Genomic DNA, 15,486 nt, shown 5'->3' with positions numbered 1-15,486 from the left:
TATTTGGTAAAAAGAGTAAATCAGCACAAACATTAACTGTCAGCATGGCGGTGGAGGAGTGATGATTTTGGGCTTTTTTTGCAGCCACAGGACCTGGGCGCCTTGCAGTCATTGAGTCGCCCATGAGCTCCTCAGTATATCAAAGTATTCTCGAGTCAGATGTAAGGCCGTCTGTCTGACAGCTTGGCTAAGTTCCCAAACACAGCAGCAAATCTACAGTAAATGTGCTTTTCAGCCCTGAACATTTCATGTGGATATCTCCTGTACTTCAGAGGTTGTGGGGCTAAAAATCCTGGAAAAAAAATGTTCACCTAACCTTATTTATGTACTTTGTACCTTTTGTAACTCCAGATGTTTTTATAAGGTCAGGATAAGCTGTTGCTTGGCTTCATTAGATACAATAGTAAAGTAGGAGGTCAGGTGAGAATGCTGCCCATCTGAGGTTCCTCTTATAGTTTAATCTTATAGTTCCTGCGTGGACTTACCAGACCTGAAGAGTAATTCACTACAGCTGTCAATTCAGTATTTTTATTTTAGTTGTAGTGGAATACTTTTGGCTGCAGCCTTATTTTCCATGAGGTTGTCACAGCAGATGGATCCACATATTTGCTTTAGCCCAAACTTTACACCGGTGGCTGGGTTTGTGTGTCCTTCCAGTCTCACACCATGGATCTATTGTGAGTTGAAGGTTTCAGTTTAACAGTTCATACTATTTAATTATTAAATTTTGAAGACCGCATTGTAAACCTCAGGATCCTCATTACGGTCTAAAGATTTGTCACAGTGCAAGGATTCCTAAACTGTGGGCTGGGGCCCCCTGGTGGACCATAAAGGTACTGCAAGCGGGCAACAGCCAAGTTATATATTTACATAAACATATTTATTTATATAAAAACTTAATCAAAGGTGGTTAGTTTATGATATTATTCATTACTTGACCTAAATTTACTGCTTTTGTATTAAAGTTTGTGGCAGGTGGGTCACACGGGCTGGTGCTATTACAGTTGTCGTACCTAAGCTTTGAAAGAGTCTTCCTTTGTCATTCAGGTCGGCTGAATCACTCAGATATTCAGCAGGTGAATTTTAAACACCTGCTGAAAACTGATTTTCTTAGCTTGACTTTAACTATTGAAACTTCAAGCAATGGTTCACACTAATATTTAAAATCTGTATTTATGAACAGTAGTTATAAACACGGCTGTAGGATTTATGTATCGATTACAAGAAAAAAGATTGGAACGCTATTGAGAAAACTAATCAGCTTTTTACATGCATGTTTAAAAACATATGAATTTGAAACATCTTAAATTACATGATTCAAACCTTTTTGTGCTACTTACTCATGACTAATATGTCGTAAAGTTTCTGAATATTTAAAAATCATTCTGAAAATATCATTTTGAATATCACTGAATATTTAAAAGACAAACAGTTAAACAGTTTTTCATCACAGAGGTTTTATTTAGAGCATAGCCAAACTTGACATTTCCAAAGGTTTAGAACTGAACAGCCAAAATGACAAAACATTTGTATTTGGAATGCTTTAAAGGAAACATTTTAGTCAAATATTTCCTTTTTAACTAATGCCTTCAGGTCCCTTTCAGTACTCCTCTCCTTCCTCCTCTCCCTCACCCTCAATGGAGTCAACTCCCACCTCCTCATAATCCTTCTCCAGAGCTGCCATGTCCTCTCTGGCCTCGGAGAACTCTCCCTCCTCCATACCCTCACCCACGTACCAGTGAACAAAGGCACGCTTAGCGTACATCAGATCGAACTTGTGGTCGAGGCGAGCCCAGGCCTCTGCAATAGCAGTGGTGTTGCTCAGCATGCACACAGCCCTCTGGACCTTGGCCAGATCTCCACCAGGAACCACAGTGGGGGGCTGGTAGTTGATGCCAACCTTGAACCCAGTGGGGCACCAGTCCACAAACTGGATGGTGCGTTTGGTTTTGATGGTGGCAATGGCAGCGTTGACATCTTTGGGCACCACATCACCACGGTACAAAAGGCAGCAGGCCATGTACTTGCCGTGACGAGGGTCACATTTCACCATCTGATTGGCTGGCTCAAAGCAGGCGTTTGTGATCTCAGCCACTGAGAGCTGCTCGTGGTAAGCCTTCTCTGCAGAGATGACTGGAGCATAGGTGGCCAGGGGGAAGTGGATACGGGGGTATGGCACCAAGTTGGTCTGGAACTCTGTCAGATCAACATTGAGGGCACCATCAAAGCGGAGGGAAGCAGTGATGGAGGACACAATCTGACCAATCAGCCTGTTCAGGTTGGTGTAAGTAGGACGCTCGATATCAAGGTTCCTACGGCAGATATCGTAGATGGCCTCGTTATCTACCATGAAGGCACAGTCAGAGTGCTCTAGGGTGGTGTGGGTGGTCAGGATGGAGTTGTAGGGCTCCACCACAGCAGTTGACACCTGGGGAGCTGGGTAGATGGAGAACTCCAGCTTGGACTTCTTGCCGTAGTCGACAGACAGACGCTCCATCAGCAGGGAGGTGAAACCAGAGCCGGTGCCACCGCCGAAGCTGTGGAACACCAGGAAGCCCTGAAGACCAGTGCACTGATCAGCCTGAGGAGAGAGAGGAGATGACAACCAGTGATTATTTTATTTAATTTGTCTTTCTGAAGATAAAGTTGAAACAAGCTGCTGTAAATTTAGCCCACCAGTTTGCGGATCCTGTCCAGAACCAGGTCAATGATCTCTTTGCCGATGGTGTAATGTCCACGGGCGTAGTTATTGGCAGCATCCTCCTTGCCTGTGATCAGCTGCTCGGGGTGGAACAGCTGGCGGTAGGTACCACTGCGCACCTCATCTATGAAAACAACATTACGTTAGTTTTGCTTTAAAGATGTTTTAATTTTCCTACATTAGTGTTCAGCGAGCGGTGATGACACTTACCGATGACAGTGGGCTCCAGGTCCACAAAAACAGCTCTGGGGACGTGCTTTCCAGCTCCAGTCTCGCTGAAGAAGGTGTTGAAGGAATCATCTCCTCCTCCAATGGTCTTGTCACTGGGCATCTGTCCGTCCGGCTGGATCCCATGTTCCAGGCAGTAAAGCTCCCAGCAGGCATTGCCGATCTGGACACCAGCCTGACCAACGTGGATGGAGATACACTCACGCTGTGGAGAGAAGAAAACAAAGCGATAAGGGGGGGGGGGTGGGTTAATTTAGCTGTAAATGTATTCATTTATTTATTTATGCAAAAATAAAATAATTTATTTATGCAAACAAAACAAAGGACAAAACTGTTCAAAGTGTTTTTCTTCATTCAGTTGTTTTGGGTGAGAGTCACTTTTACTGATCCAAACATGTTCTTTTATTAGCAACAACTAGTCTTATTTTTTTCCCGCCCAACAGGTGCACTGGATTGTGTCTGGAACCTCGTTGCTATGCGACAAACCCTTCACTCTGGCAACCGATGACGTCGGGGCTGTTGAAATTCGTTGGGAAGCGTGAATATTAGAAAAGGTTGAGCCGTTAAAGGAGAAAAGTTTAGTCAAGGAAGCAAGGCAGCCATAGTGGTAATGCCCACGGGCAGGGCCGGCCCGTGGCATAGGCCGTATAGGCAAATGCTAAAGGCGCGGTCCATCAGGGGGCGCCACGCCAGTGCCACAAATGTTGAAAAAAAAAAAAAAAAAGTTGGTACTATTATTTCTACATACAAAAAATAATCCCAAGTTAATTAAAATGCAAAGTAAAGCTTATTTAATAGAAATATTATTTGTTACAACAAATAATCCCCGCACGGTGCGCCCCCTCCCTTCCCGTATCATGGTTCCTTTTGGACGTCACCACATCAAAAAATCAACACAAGATGTCAAAACGGCCAAAACTGTCAGGTGCCCAGGGAAGAAAAAAGAGAAAAGAAGAGGAGGAGAAACGAGAAAAAGACAGAGGTAGGTAACGTTAGCCTACATGAAATTATTTGTCTGAATGTGATAGTAACCTAAATTTTTAGCATTAAGCTAATGTTACATGATTCGCTAATTGCTAATCAATAAATAGCTAGTTAACTGTTTTAACGTCAGTTAATATTGTGGAGGGGGCTAAATTGTTATGGAAAATAATAATGTAACGTTAGGTAATTACAGTACTCCCACCTTTCCCACCATTCCTCATTTGTATTCATCTTTTAAGCAGGTGTTTTTTGTTTACATTGTTATTGCCTTCTGGTTAGCTAACGTTTACCCTGCAGGTAATAGTCACTTTTCCACCCCTGTATATATTATAGTTGAAAGCCTAGTTGTTAAAGTGCACATCATTAGTGTTAATTAAGCAATATCACATGAGAGGGAATGCTGTTTTTTAATATGAGCACTGCTGTGATTCGGTCAAAGATAATCATAACATAACATTCTCATATGATATTATACTGTTACTTTGCATTCTGCTATTCAGCATTTCACTGTAATGATGACAATAAATTGAATCTAATCTAATTTGCATATCAGTTAACATCATACATATATCTCTTTGGTTTTTCATTTATATTATATCATTTCATTTTATTCCTGGAATCATATGTTTTTATTATTAGACTTTAATACTCAGTGGTGTCACATACTCCTCTCTTCAGATGCACTGTTGAAGTTTCTAAATCCCACCCCTGGGCCATCTACCACATCTACCGCTGCTGCCTCCACTTCAGCAGCACAACCCACCAGTGATGCAGCATCAGCAGCACAACCCAGCCATGATGCAGCAGCATCAAGCGGTCTTCCTGTTGCCTTATTTATATTGTATTTTTAATTTATTTTATCCAACTTGTTGACACGTTTTATTGTGTTTATGTATGTAAAATTTATTGTATTTCATATATTCATTTTTTACTTTTTGTATTCATTTATTTATTCATATATTTTTTTATCTTGTTAATTATTCTGATTGTGAATTTGCTTTCTTTAAGTAAAAAAAAAGGTCAAAGACAAAGCTATTCAGTTTCTTGTGAGTACATACACTACACTGCCGATGTAGGGGGGCGCCACCTAAAATCTTGCCTAGGGCGCCAGATTGGTTAGGGCCGGGCCTGCCCACGGGTATTGATTTCACAGCATAATAACTGCATGCGTTGAACCACCAGTCAAATGTGGAAAAATGGCTCAAAAGTTTGCCAGTTTAGCCCCAAAATGCGGTTTTGCGCCCCCCCCCCCCCCCCCAAGTTACGCCATCTTTGCCATCAGAGAATTGATCATTTTAATTCAGTGTTAGGTCTGTCTATATGTTAATGCCACTGATTTCGACTCATCACTGAAACTAAACCGTTATAACAGAAAATACTACTAGGTTGCCGGCTGTACATCTGCTAGGTGGCTGGCTGTGCATCAGTGCGGTAACTATCAGCCCGGGAGAGTCCGTTACTCGCATGCATTTTTAATGGCTTGCCGCGCTGACAGGGCATTTTCATCCAGTTTTCCCTAAGGATTGGGTTACTGTGGGTGTGGGGCATTCTTTTTAAGCTGATACAGCTTAATGCCATTCTCCCTGCCAGTGCAGTGCCCTTACAGCCCGTCGCGGTCACGACTAGTGATGACCGGGGCTTTTGTCATGCCAGTGAGAGAATAAAATACCGCAGAGTCACCGGCTGGACTGAAGCCTCCATTATTCCCTCTGTCCACCCCTGAAAACCTCTTTTGTTCGGTCTGCCCGCCACGTCCCCCAATTGAAAGGCGTCAGAGCATCTCCCCATCTCAAGCTGGGACTAAAACCCCCCACACTACACTGCAAGAAATTGAATATCTATATAGCAAAATCAGCCACACAGTTTTAAATCCCACTTTTCATTTAAAGGTAAAGCAACCCTCCGTTATAAGAGCTCAACTTACAAATCACACCCACCTTCTTCTTTTTTTTTAAGTGTGCCTCAAGTATGGCCTGTTAACAAAGCTTTTTTAAAAGTTCTTACCATTTTGTTATGTTATAGTCGCGGTGGAGGTTGGCAGAAGCTCCTCGATAAGCAGTCTTACAATTCGACTGTTATGGGGTCGATGTAAGAGATAATGGCGCACATGAGGATGGACAGAGGTATATATGCAAGGGAAGACCCGGCGCCGGTGGCTGCTGCGCCCTATTGGCCAATCTCCCGTCAGTCTGACGTTTCGAATCATTCCGCGGCTTTCGATTGGATAAGCGGTTCTCCTCACTGCAAGGACCGCCCAGCAGACCCCACCCTACTATCCTGCCGTATTGTGCTGCAAGCATGGCGCCTCTGATTATGGGAAAAATGCTGCGTAATTTTCAGCATGTTTGTGCCAGACAGACCCGGCTGCTCTACACAAACTCTCCATATGTCGCTCCTCATGCTAAAACTAATAAACAAAAACAGAATAACTAATAGGAAGGCTTATAATAAAATTCAAGAAACACTTAAAAAGTGAAAACTGTATTCACTTTTATTTATAATTGATTTTATCAGGTTTTATCCATAATACATCTTATTTTATTTCACATTTTCCAATACAAAATCAATCAGCTAATCTTTCTTCAAATCGCCCCTCCAATTTGTTACCATCAGACTGAATTTCAAGCCTTTCACCGGATATATATGGATCTTCCAGTGTCTTACTTTTCCTTAAGGCTATATTATAAAATGTGCATTTGCAGTTAACCTAAAGAGGAGTTTAAACACCCATCCACGTTGGCTGGCAACAACAAAACTTTAGTTATTATCAAACCATCACTGTTAAATGTATTTTTGATATGACCTTTGTATGTTTTCATGCATACAGATTTTTACATACTGTTCAAAATTTACTGCCTTCTACATGATACGGTAGATGTGGTGTTTTATTGAGCAGATTAACAGCCATTTGGCTTTGTTTTCCTGTCTTCTTCAGATAAAAGAGGTCAAACTGCCCAGTCATATATGAGGGACATGTAGGCCAACGACGCCCAACCCCCAGCCCCCCTCCCAAGATTTAACGGTTGCTAGGAAATGAATAAAGGAGTTGCCTGGATACACACCAGTATCCACATAGACCGCCTTTATCTGGTGGTCACGTGGTCCAGCTTAAATAGTAGCATTAAGGGCCTGCACTGCAGCTGCCTCTGTGGTGGGATATAAGCCACGTTTTTCCTAAAATCTATCATCACTCCTCGGTCTGTAAAGAAACAGGCTTTTTCTTCCCTACATGTGCATGCATCCTTGTCTTATCGAGCCAGTGAAAATTTAAAAATGTCGTGAGGATGTCAGGGTGGGGCTGACTGATTCCATGCATGGTGCACTTCATCCAAAGCATCACTCTTTCTTAAGACTGTGAATGCGGCTCTTCTGGTTTCTTAAACCTTCAGATTTCAGTGAAACGGACCATAAATTGGTTTTCATGGGCCAACTGGCAGGGAGTTAAGCACTTTGGTTTCTAACAACAAATGAAACTCTATGACAACAGTTGTCCCAGAGTCCCAAGTGGTATCCCATTGAACGAGGGGCTGCTTTATGTTGAGACTCAGACCCGAGAGATGTGTGTTTACAGTAACAGCAGATGGAAAACGAGACTAGATTTTATTGTCTTTTCTCATCATCTAAAAAAGGATCCCAAGAAACAGTTGTGTCAGCATTAAAAAATCCACGTTTTTGTTTGTTTTTTTACCTCTTATCATCCTGATTTATCCTCTGCTTACATGGCACAGGTTATTGAATTGAAGGTTGTTTAAACACTTTTGAGTATATATGATTATGATTATATTACCCGTTACTTAGATTTTGTATATTATATTTTATAGCTTAGTTAATATTGTTTATAGCTCCATATAAACTGCATGTGCAAACACCCTATCCCCTTGCATCCTCTCCTCTCACACTGACCCCTCTACATTCCTGAATCTTCTCTTTGGTCTTCCCCATTTCCTCTTGCCAGACAGCTCTCTTCAACATAACTTTTCCCATTATATTTACTACTGCTCCTCTGCACATGTCCAAACCATCTCAACCTTGCCTCTCATAGCTCTGCTACCATCAGCTGTGCCTCGTGTCCTTCCATCAGTGCCATCATCTCCAACAACAACATAGCTGATCATATAGCAATATTATATGTCATCCACCCTTTTGATGCCAGAGACCCTTCGTGACGCAACCCTCACGGTTTGTCCGAGCTGGAGATGGGCACCAGCGATTCTTGTGGGTTAACATCTGGACCAAGCATGCCACCTGGAATTTTTGAGCAAGCGTATTGCCACACAGTGTATGTAAAACACAGATTGTATAAAAGACGGACATAGCTTCCAAGTCTGAAAAGTGAATCATGCGTTCTTTTTAATGGTTACATCGGGGGACTCCGCATAGACGCCGATGGGGAAAACCCTCAGACTTAACATCTGTAAAAACTTTACACACCTTTACCATTTTTATAATACTGATGTCCATACATTTTGCCCAGATACACAGGAGCATAATAGTAGGGGAGACCGGGGATAGCTGTAACGTGGGTCAGTTGTAACACTTCCAATTTCTCCAATCAGGGCTAAGTTTTAAATGATGTGACTCATCTTGTGCATGCCCAACTCAGTTCTGCTATCACATGTGAAAAATCAGCACATTTCGTCAAACACAGACAATTTAACATGAAAAAAAGTAATTTGTATGCCAAAAAGTAAGTTTTTCTACTTTATTTCAATTTCTAATAGCATTATCTGCTTTGCAGTTAAACTCATCAAACTTAAATTATGTTATTTGTATGTCTATGGGGATATATTCTGTGTAGGTCTTTAGTGCTAGTGTTTTAGCCGTTGGCTGTAATGTTAGCTAGTTCATGGCTATAGGAGTCTGGGTCAGTTGTAACAGCAACAGTCTGGGTTAGTTGTAACAATAATGCAGATGTTACAACTTACCACACTATTACTTTAACTTATATTAAACAAGTTGGGGCAACGACATCAGCAGAGAGAGGTTCACTGGTCGCTTTTGTATATGCGGTTAATGCCATTAGCAACACAATTACTTCACTGTTTGTGTTCCCACACATACATTATGCAGACCACTGTGTCAGAGATGGACCAGTAGGAAGTACTGGTAGTGGAAATAAATCAGGATGGGTGCAAGAAACAGATTCCCTCATCTTTCTGAAGCACTTTGCAAACCTCACCAAGGTAAGCCATGATAAAAAGTAATGGAATTGCGATGCTGGTGAACAACTACATTTTTTCAGCTTCATTGTTATGTTCAAAATTGGTGCAAGAGTTGTAGGTTATAATGCCCACTGAGCCAATGAGGCCAAACTCAAGGAAGACCAACCAAAATTAATGAAATATTCAGTTGCAGAAAATTCCATAATTTGTCTTTTTTGGGGGGTTGGAATATGTTCAAAAGCTAGATTTCTGCATTCTGTCACACACACACACACACACACACACACACACACACACACACACACACACACACACACACAGCTACATAAATGGCTCTAAGTGCATTCATGTGTTGAATAAACAAAGATTACATGTTAATGCTTTGTTAGTACCCTTATTTCATTGTGTTACATTTTACCCCAGGATATGTTACAACTAACCCAGACTATGGGGTTAATTGTAACATTTCACTCTTCGTGTTTGAGGCCATACCATGCAATGGGTAATTGTGCTGCAGAGAAAATAGCTGCACTATTTAATAGCAGAGACATGTAAATACTTTGCATTACATTTTGAATCCACTACCTTAAAAGAGCTCCAATTTACAGACAGAAATGTCAAAAATGTTACAACTATCCCCGGTCTCCCCTACTCAGTTTTTCTATTTCGTTTTTCTAAGTAAAGAACATTCCTGTACAGGGAAGTACAAACCCTCATGGGACTGTTAAGGTTTACCTTCAAATACTTAATGTAGTCGTTCCGTGATCAGTATTTCCGTTATGCTGTGATGTTGTGCTTAGACTTTGGTACTTGTGGATTTGTGGTTTCCAGGATTTATATGACCAAGAATGGTGTAAAGGGTTAGCTATTAACAATCCACCGTGACTGAAGCTCAAGCAGTGTTTGATTCAAGGTTGTTGTTTAAATGGTAATAAAATCATTCTTCCTGTAACTGTGCAGAGACCTCAATGCTTATCAAACACTTTATTACAGTTTAGCAATCTGTGGTGTTGTTCTCTGATTAAATTCTTTGACTTCAAGTGTGTCATCCATGTATTTATCACCGACTTTTCTTGATTGATGATCTGCTCCAGCTGAGCGCCATTGACATCCCCGGGCCAGCTGAAGCTGTTGGAGAAATGCTTGAACTGGTGAGCAGCGTGAGAAAAAGAATGCATGCAGAGTGCTCCTGCACTAAATTAATAATTAATTAATCAAATATAGTTGTCTCACAATGTAACATTTGGAAACCAGTGCATTATATTATTTATTTTTGCAATATACGATGCCACAGATCTGAGGTTGAGCAAACTATTGTTGCCTTCATTCTTTTCCATCCCTAATGTACCCACACAAACTTGCTATTTCCATTTACGTACACATTATTTATATTTTATATTTTGTGCATATTTTATAATGCAGATTTCAATGATGCAATCTAGATCTAAAAACTAAATGACAGCAGTTACGCAGTGATTTTGGATTGTGTGTTAGCTGTGTTTCTTTATGTGAGATGCTGTGATTTATGTGCACTCAATATACTGACCTACATCAGAAATCTGGCCTACATTCTCAGCTAAATTATCATCGCTTTTATTTTTCTGATTTTCTTATTTTATATTTATTTATTAATTTTCTTCCAGTCCAGTTTTCCTGTGAGGCGATGCCCCGCCCTAACAGCCTCACACAGACAAAAGCTCGAAATGCTTCTCTGTTTCTGTCCTAGAGGATGAATACACATCCATGTCGTCGATCTGCCTGCACCTGCGTTAAAGCCATCAGCATGCGAGCTCTGCTGTGACAGGTGGAAAACATGCTCGGTCACTTTGTCGGGTATCAGATTCCCAGTTTGCAGGATGCATTGCGGTAAGTTTCAACGCCATGAAGGACCACTCCCATCTCTACAGCATTCCCATCCTCCCTCTCTCCTCTTGGTGAGCAGCTGCTTAGACCCTCCCTGTTTCACAGCTGCTGAGGAGGAGGAGGAGGAAGGGGAGTGGAGAATGTTCTCTCAAGAAGTCCTGGCTGTCAGCCATTGCTGCTTCCTGTCCTTCTCTTTCATCTCCTGCAGTTCATTTTGAGTGTAGCAACCACTAAAGGCTGGCTGTAAATCATACATCCTCACTGCCTTGCTGAATAATTAATGAGAGAACCCACATTTAGGTGGCTACTAGTTTATACTGCATCAAGGATTTCCCCCTTTTCTTTCAGCCTTACTTAAAAGCATTAAGCTACATGCCTTTTCAGGTGACTCCCATTCTTAACTGGATTTTCAGATAGCTTAAAGGGACGGGTTTTAATGTTGTAACTGCAGACTGTTAAGTCTTAGTGGCGTTTAGGTTCTCTAACACAGCCATTATGTCACATAAACTGCAGTTCAGCCAATTTCAGTTCCTCAAACTGGACAGAACCAGAAGAAGCTCAACCCACACTGGGTGCTGCCGAACAACAGACACACAGGCGGACATGCAGCCACGTGATCGGCCCACTGAATGACATCATTGCAGAGAATCTAGGACAAAGAGGGAGGAGAGCCGAGGAGCTGGCATGGCAGGCAGATACCATGGCAGACTCCTGCAACATTGGGTGCCCGGATGATACCAGCACCTGTGGGGTGGATGCAGCAAAAGCATCAATATTAATGCACTACATTTCTGGAAAAATAAACAATAAAATCCACAAATATTTACAGTCGAAATCTCACCAAAGAGGACAGCTTTGTATTGGTTTGCAGCTTGCCACACCTAAATAATAGATGCTCAAGCCTCTATGCATAATAAATGAGCTTTGTTTGAATTAGCCCTTTATTCAGTGAAAATGAAATGAAATTCAGACTTCTTCTTCTGCCGCTGCTATTAAAATTTACATTGCAAGGAGCTCGTGGACAGTCTTTCTTGTCATGTAATGTATGAGAATATTTTTCACAAAACAAAAAAACGTAACATACCCACATATCCACTAGTAAGAATCACGATATTTATATTTTTCTTATTTCATTGCTGGCTTCTAAAATATTAATATATTGTACTTCTCTTATTTAATTGCAAAAACATTTAGGAGCTATGTCAGAACTGCATCAGCCACCAAATGGTGGTAGTAAACGCGTTTTTTTCCTCCGTGCACAGGAGCAAATCCCCTGCCCTGCCTGTATAAATCTGGTAGCGCCGCCCTCCCATTCAGCAGTTGTTGCATCGACCCCGTTGGGTACAACACGCAACCCAAACAGACCCTTTTTTTAAAAAAAAAAAAAGCCTCTTTCTTCACATTTTCTCCTTCTCCTCTTCCTCTTTGAGCCTCAGACGGAATCATGGTAAGATATTTCCCTTCGTTCGTCTCTGAAACCGTTTTTGTAAGGTGGAATTTCAGGTTAGTCAGGCGCCGGTGTCTCGGTTGTTGAACGGGTTTCCCATCGCTAGAAAACCATTTTTAAAACTCAGTAGACACATAAACGCATAGAATAGCAAGTGTTACCGAAACACTCGATATAGATATATTTTAGCGTGAAAACAAATCGTATTACACAGATGATGCACAGATTTGGTCTGCGGCAGTGGCACGATGTGATTGGCATTGTGTAGAGATGAGAACAATGCACAGAGTGGCGTTGTTTAGACTGACAATAAAGACAGTAGAGCTGCTTTTCATATAAATGAATAGCATTATTTATGTCAATAATCACATTTTTTGTCATTTTAACACGTAAAAATCATAAATCTGGCACCTTACAAACGCACGACCCTGTTTAAAGGCAGGGAGGGGCAGATTGGGTGGGGATGGATGGAGAAATTAAATTGCAGCTATCATTTTTAATTCATAGGATGCAGCAGCAAATGTGTTTTTAATTTAATTTAATTCAAAGGTTAAAGAAAATAAATTGACACAACAAAATGCCTCTATTTTTATATTTGTCCTGAAATATTAAATAAACCTACACTCTCGAAGACGATTTGTGTTCTGTATGATGATTTATTAGGACCAAATTAAGGTTTTGTGCATTACAAAAAGACATAGATCTAATTAGCTAGATTGATGTTATGTTTTCTTCACTGTGATTTTGCGTCCTCAAGACATGGAAGCAAGTGGAATATTCCACGCTGTGTGCATTTGAACAGGGAAATCAATTTGCATGTGTGCTTTTGCTTGCAAAAGAGGGGGAGAGGTAAGAGGGATAAAAGGACAAGAGGACAAAAAACACTGGAGGGAAGAGGAGAGCGTCCTGCCTCTGGGGGGCTGCTGCTGTCAGGCATTTCTTTTCCCTGCTGTTTGTGGTGCAGGGAGGTACCTCCTGCTGCACTGCTCATCTCAGATAGAGGGAGCAACAAAATGTGTCCAATTTTAAGATGCATGTCTTGAGAGAGGTTACATGTAAAAGCAGTGACAAAATGTGGAATAAAATCCAAATTAAATATAGATAGATGACCTTCTTCTTTTTCTTTTCTCTCCACAGCGTGAGTGTATCTCCATCCATGTTGGTCAGGCTGGTGTCCAGATCGGCAATGCCTGCTGGGAGCTTTACTGCCTGGAACATGGGATCCAGCCGGATGGACAGATGCCCAGTGACAAGACTCTCGGAGGAGGAGACGATTCCTTCAACACCTTCTTCAGTGAGACTGGAGCTGGAAAGCACGTCCCCAGAGCTGTTTTTGTGGACCTGGAGCCCACTGTCATCGGTAAGTGTCATCACCGCTCGCTGAACACTAATGTAGGAAAATTAAAAAATCTTTAAAGAAAAACTAACGTAATGTTGTTTGCATAGATGAGGTACGCACTGGTACCTACCGCCAGCTGTTCCACCCTGAGCAGCTGATCACAGGCAAGGAGGATGCTGCCAATAACTACGCCCGTGGACATTATACCATCGGCAAAGAGATCATTGACCTGGTTCTGGACAGGATCCGCAAACTGGTGGGTGAATTCAAAGCAGCTAGTATAAAATGTATATACGAATTAAATTATTGAATGAAGTAACTCATGCCTGGTTGTCATGTCTTCCTCTCTGTCCTCAGGCTGATCAGTGCACTGGTCTTCAGGGCTTCCTGGTGTTCCACAGCTTCGGCGGTGGCACCGGCTCTGGTTTCACCTCCCTGCTGATGGAGCGTCTGTCTGTCGACTACGGCAAGAAGTCCAAGCTGGAGTTCTCCATCTACCCAGCTCCCCAGGTGTCCACTGCTGTGGTGGAGCCCTACAACTCCATCCTGACCACCCACACCACCCTAGAGCACTCTGACTGTGCCTTCATGGTAGATAACGAGGCCATCTACGATATCTGCCGTAGGAACCTCGATATCGAGCGTCCTACTTACACCAACCTGAACAGGCTGATCAGTCAGATTGTGTCCTCCATCACTGCTTCCCTCCGCTTTGATGGTGCCCTCAATGTTGATCTGACTGAGTTCCAGACCAACTTGGTGCCATACCCCCGTATCCACTTCCCCCTGGCCACCTATGCTCCAGTCATCTCTGCAGAGAAGGCTTACCACGAGCAGCTCTCAGTGGCTGAGATCACAAACGCCTGCTTTGAGCCAGCCAATCAGATGGTGAAATGTGACCCTCGTCACGGCAAGTACATGGCCTGCTGCCTCCTGTTCCGTGGTGATGTGGTGCCCAAAGATGTCAATGCTGCCATTGCCACCATCAAAACCAAACGCACCATCCAGTTTGTGGACTGGTGCCCCACTGGGTTCAAGGTTGGCATCAACTACCAGCCCCCCACTGTGGTTCCTGGTGGAGATCTGGCCAAGGTCCAGAGGGCTGTGTGCATGCTGAGCAACACCACTGCTATTGCAGAGGCCTGGGCTCGCCTCGACCACAAGTTCGATCTGATGTACGCTAAGCGTGCCTTTGTTCACTGGTACGTGGGTGAGGGTATGGAGGAGGGAGAGTTCTCTGAGGCCAGAGAGGACATGGCAGCTCTGGAGAAGGATTATGAGGAGGTGGGAGTCGACTCCATTGAGGGTGAGGGAGAGGAGGAAGGAGAGGAGTATTAAAACAAGCATTAACAGATAATAATTGATTGCAATGTGTTCTTGAATGCATTCCAAACAGAAATGTTTGTCAGTTTGGCTGTTAAGACTAAAAACTCCTGAAAATGTCAAGTTTGGCTGTCTTCTAAATAAAACCTCTGTGATGTGAAGTCCTTTGCCCTGTGTTTATTCAACCCAAATACATATTTACAACAACAAAATGATGCAACTCCAAATTTTGAGCTATAATTTTGAAGATTCTGTATTTAAAGCTCAAAGCTTGTCAGAATATATACGTGGATATATTATGTTTTCTTAAACATTAACAATGTCTATTATAATCAGAAGCTGGACAACTAATTGGTTTCAATTTCAATTACTTCAACAGAAACCCAGTACTTTTTTCTACTTGGTGTCATTAATTCATGCGTGAATAATCATCAACAAT

At 42.1% G+C, this 15,486-nt stretch overlaps 2 protein-coding genes across 2 annotated transcripts; one reads left to right on the top strand and one right to left on the bottom strand.

The window, feature by feature from the left end:
* Positions 1 to 1,437: 1,437 nt before the first annotated feature.
* LOC309696312 (tubulin alpha-1A chain) lies at positions 1,438 to 6,055 on the bottom strand. Its single transcript, XM_082517499.1, has 4 exons — positions 5,918 to 6,055; positions 2,912 to 3,134; positions 2,677 to 2,825; positions 1,438 to 2,581 (listed from the first exon to the last, which is right to left on the bottom strand). Exons 1-4 carry the CDS (start codon positions 5,918 to 5,920, stop codon positions 1,601 to 1,603), a joined length of 1,356 nt encoding a protein of 451 aa, XP_082373625.1. The 5' UTR covers positions 5,921 to 6,055; the 3' UTR covers positions 1,438 to 1,600.
* Positions 6,056 to 12,231: 6,176 nt separating this feature from the next.
* Positions 12,232 to 15,208, top strand: tuba1c (tubulin, alpha 1c). Its single transcript, XM_082517500.1, has 4 exons — positions 12,232 to 12,385; positions 13,523 to 13,745; positions 13,832 to 13,980; positions 14,082 to 15,208. Exons 1-4 carry the CDS (start codon positions 12,383 to 12,385, stop codon positions 15,060 to 15,062), a joined length of 1,356 nt encoding a protein of 451 aa, XP_082373626.1. The 5' UTR covers positions 12,232 to 12,382; the 3' UTR covers positions 15,063 to 15,208.
* Positions 15,209 to 15,486: the final 278 nt, after the last annotated feature.

This window comes from Aulonocara stuartgranti, assembly GCF_965226115.1.
Source record: "Aulonocara stuartgranti genome assembly, chromosome: 20".
Lineage (NCBI taxonomy): Eukaryota > Metazoa > Chordata > Actinopteri > Cichliformes > Cichlidae > Aulonocara > Aulonocara stuartgranti.
The sequence above is the reverse complement of the archived record's forward strand: the minus strand, read 5'-3'. Positions and strand labels throughout refer to the sequence as shown.

Coding starts and splice junctions, on each gene's coding strand:
- tuba1c (XM_082517500.1), top strand. Junction 13,746..13,831: donor CCTGGAGCCCACTGTCATCG/GTAAGTGTCATC, acceptor TTGTTTGCATAG/ATGAGGTACGCACTGGTACC. Junction 13,981..14,081: donor TGGACAGGATCCGCAAACTG/GTGGGTGAATTC, acceptor CTCTGTCCTCAG/GCTGATCAGTGCACTGGTCT.
- LOC309696312 (XM_082517499.1), bottom strand. Junction 2,826..2,911: donor CCTGGAGCCCACTGTCATCG/GTAAGTGTCATC, acceptor TTGTTTTCATAG/ATGAGGTGCGCAGTGGTACC. Junction 2,582..2,676: donor TGGACAGGATCCGCAAACTG/GTGGGCTAAATT, acceptor CTCTCTCCTCAG/GCTGATCAGTGCACTGGTCT.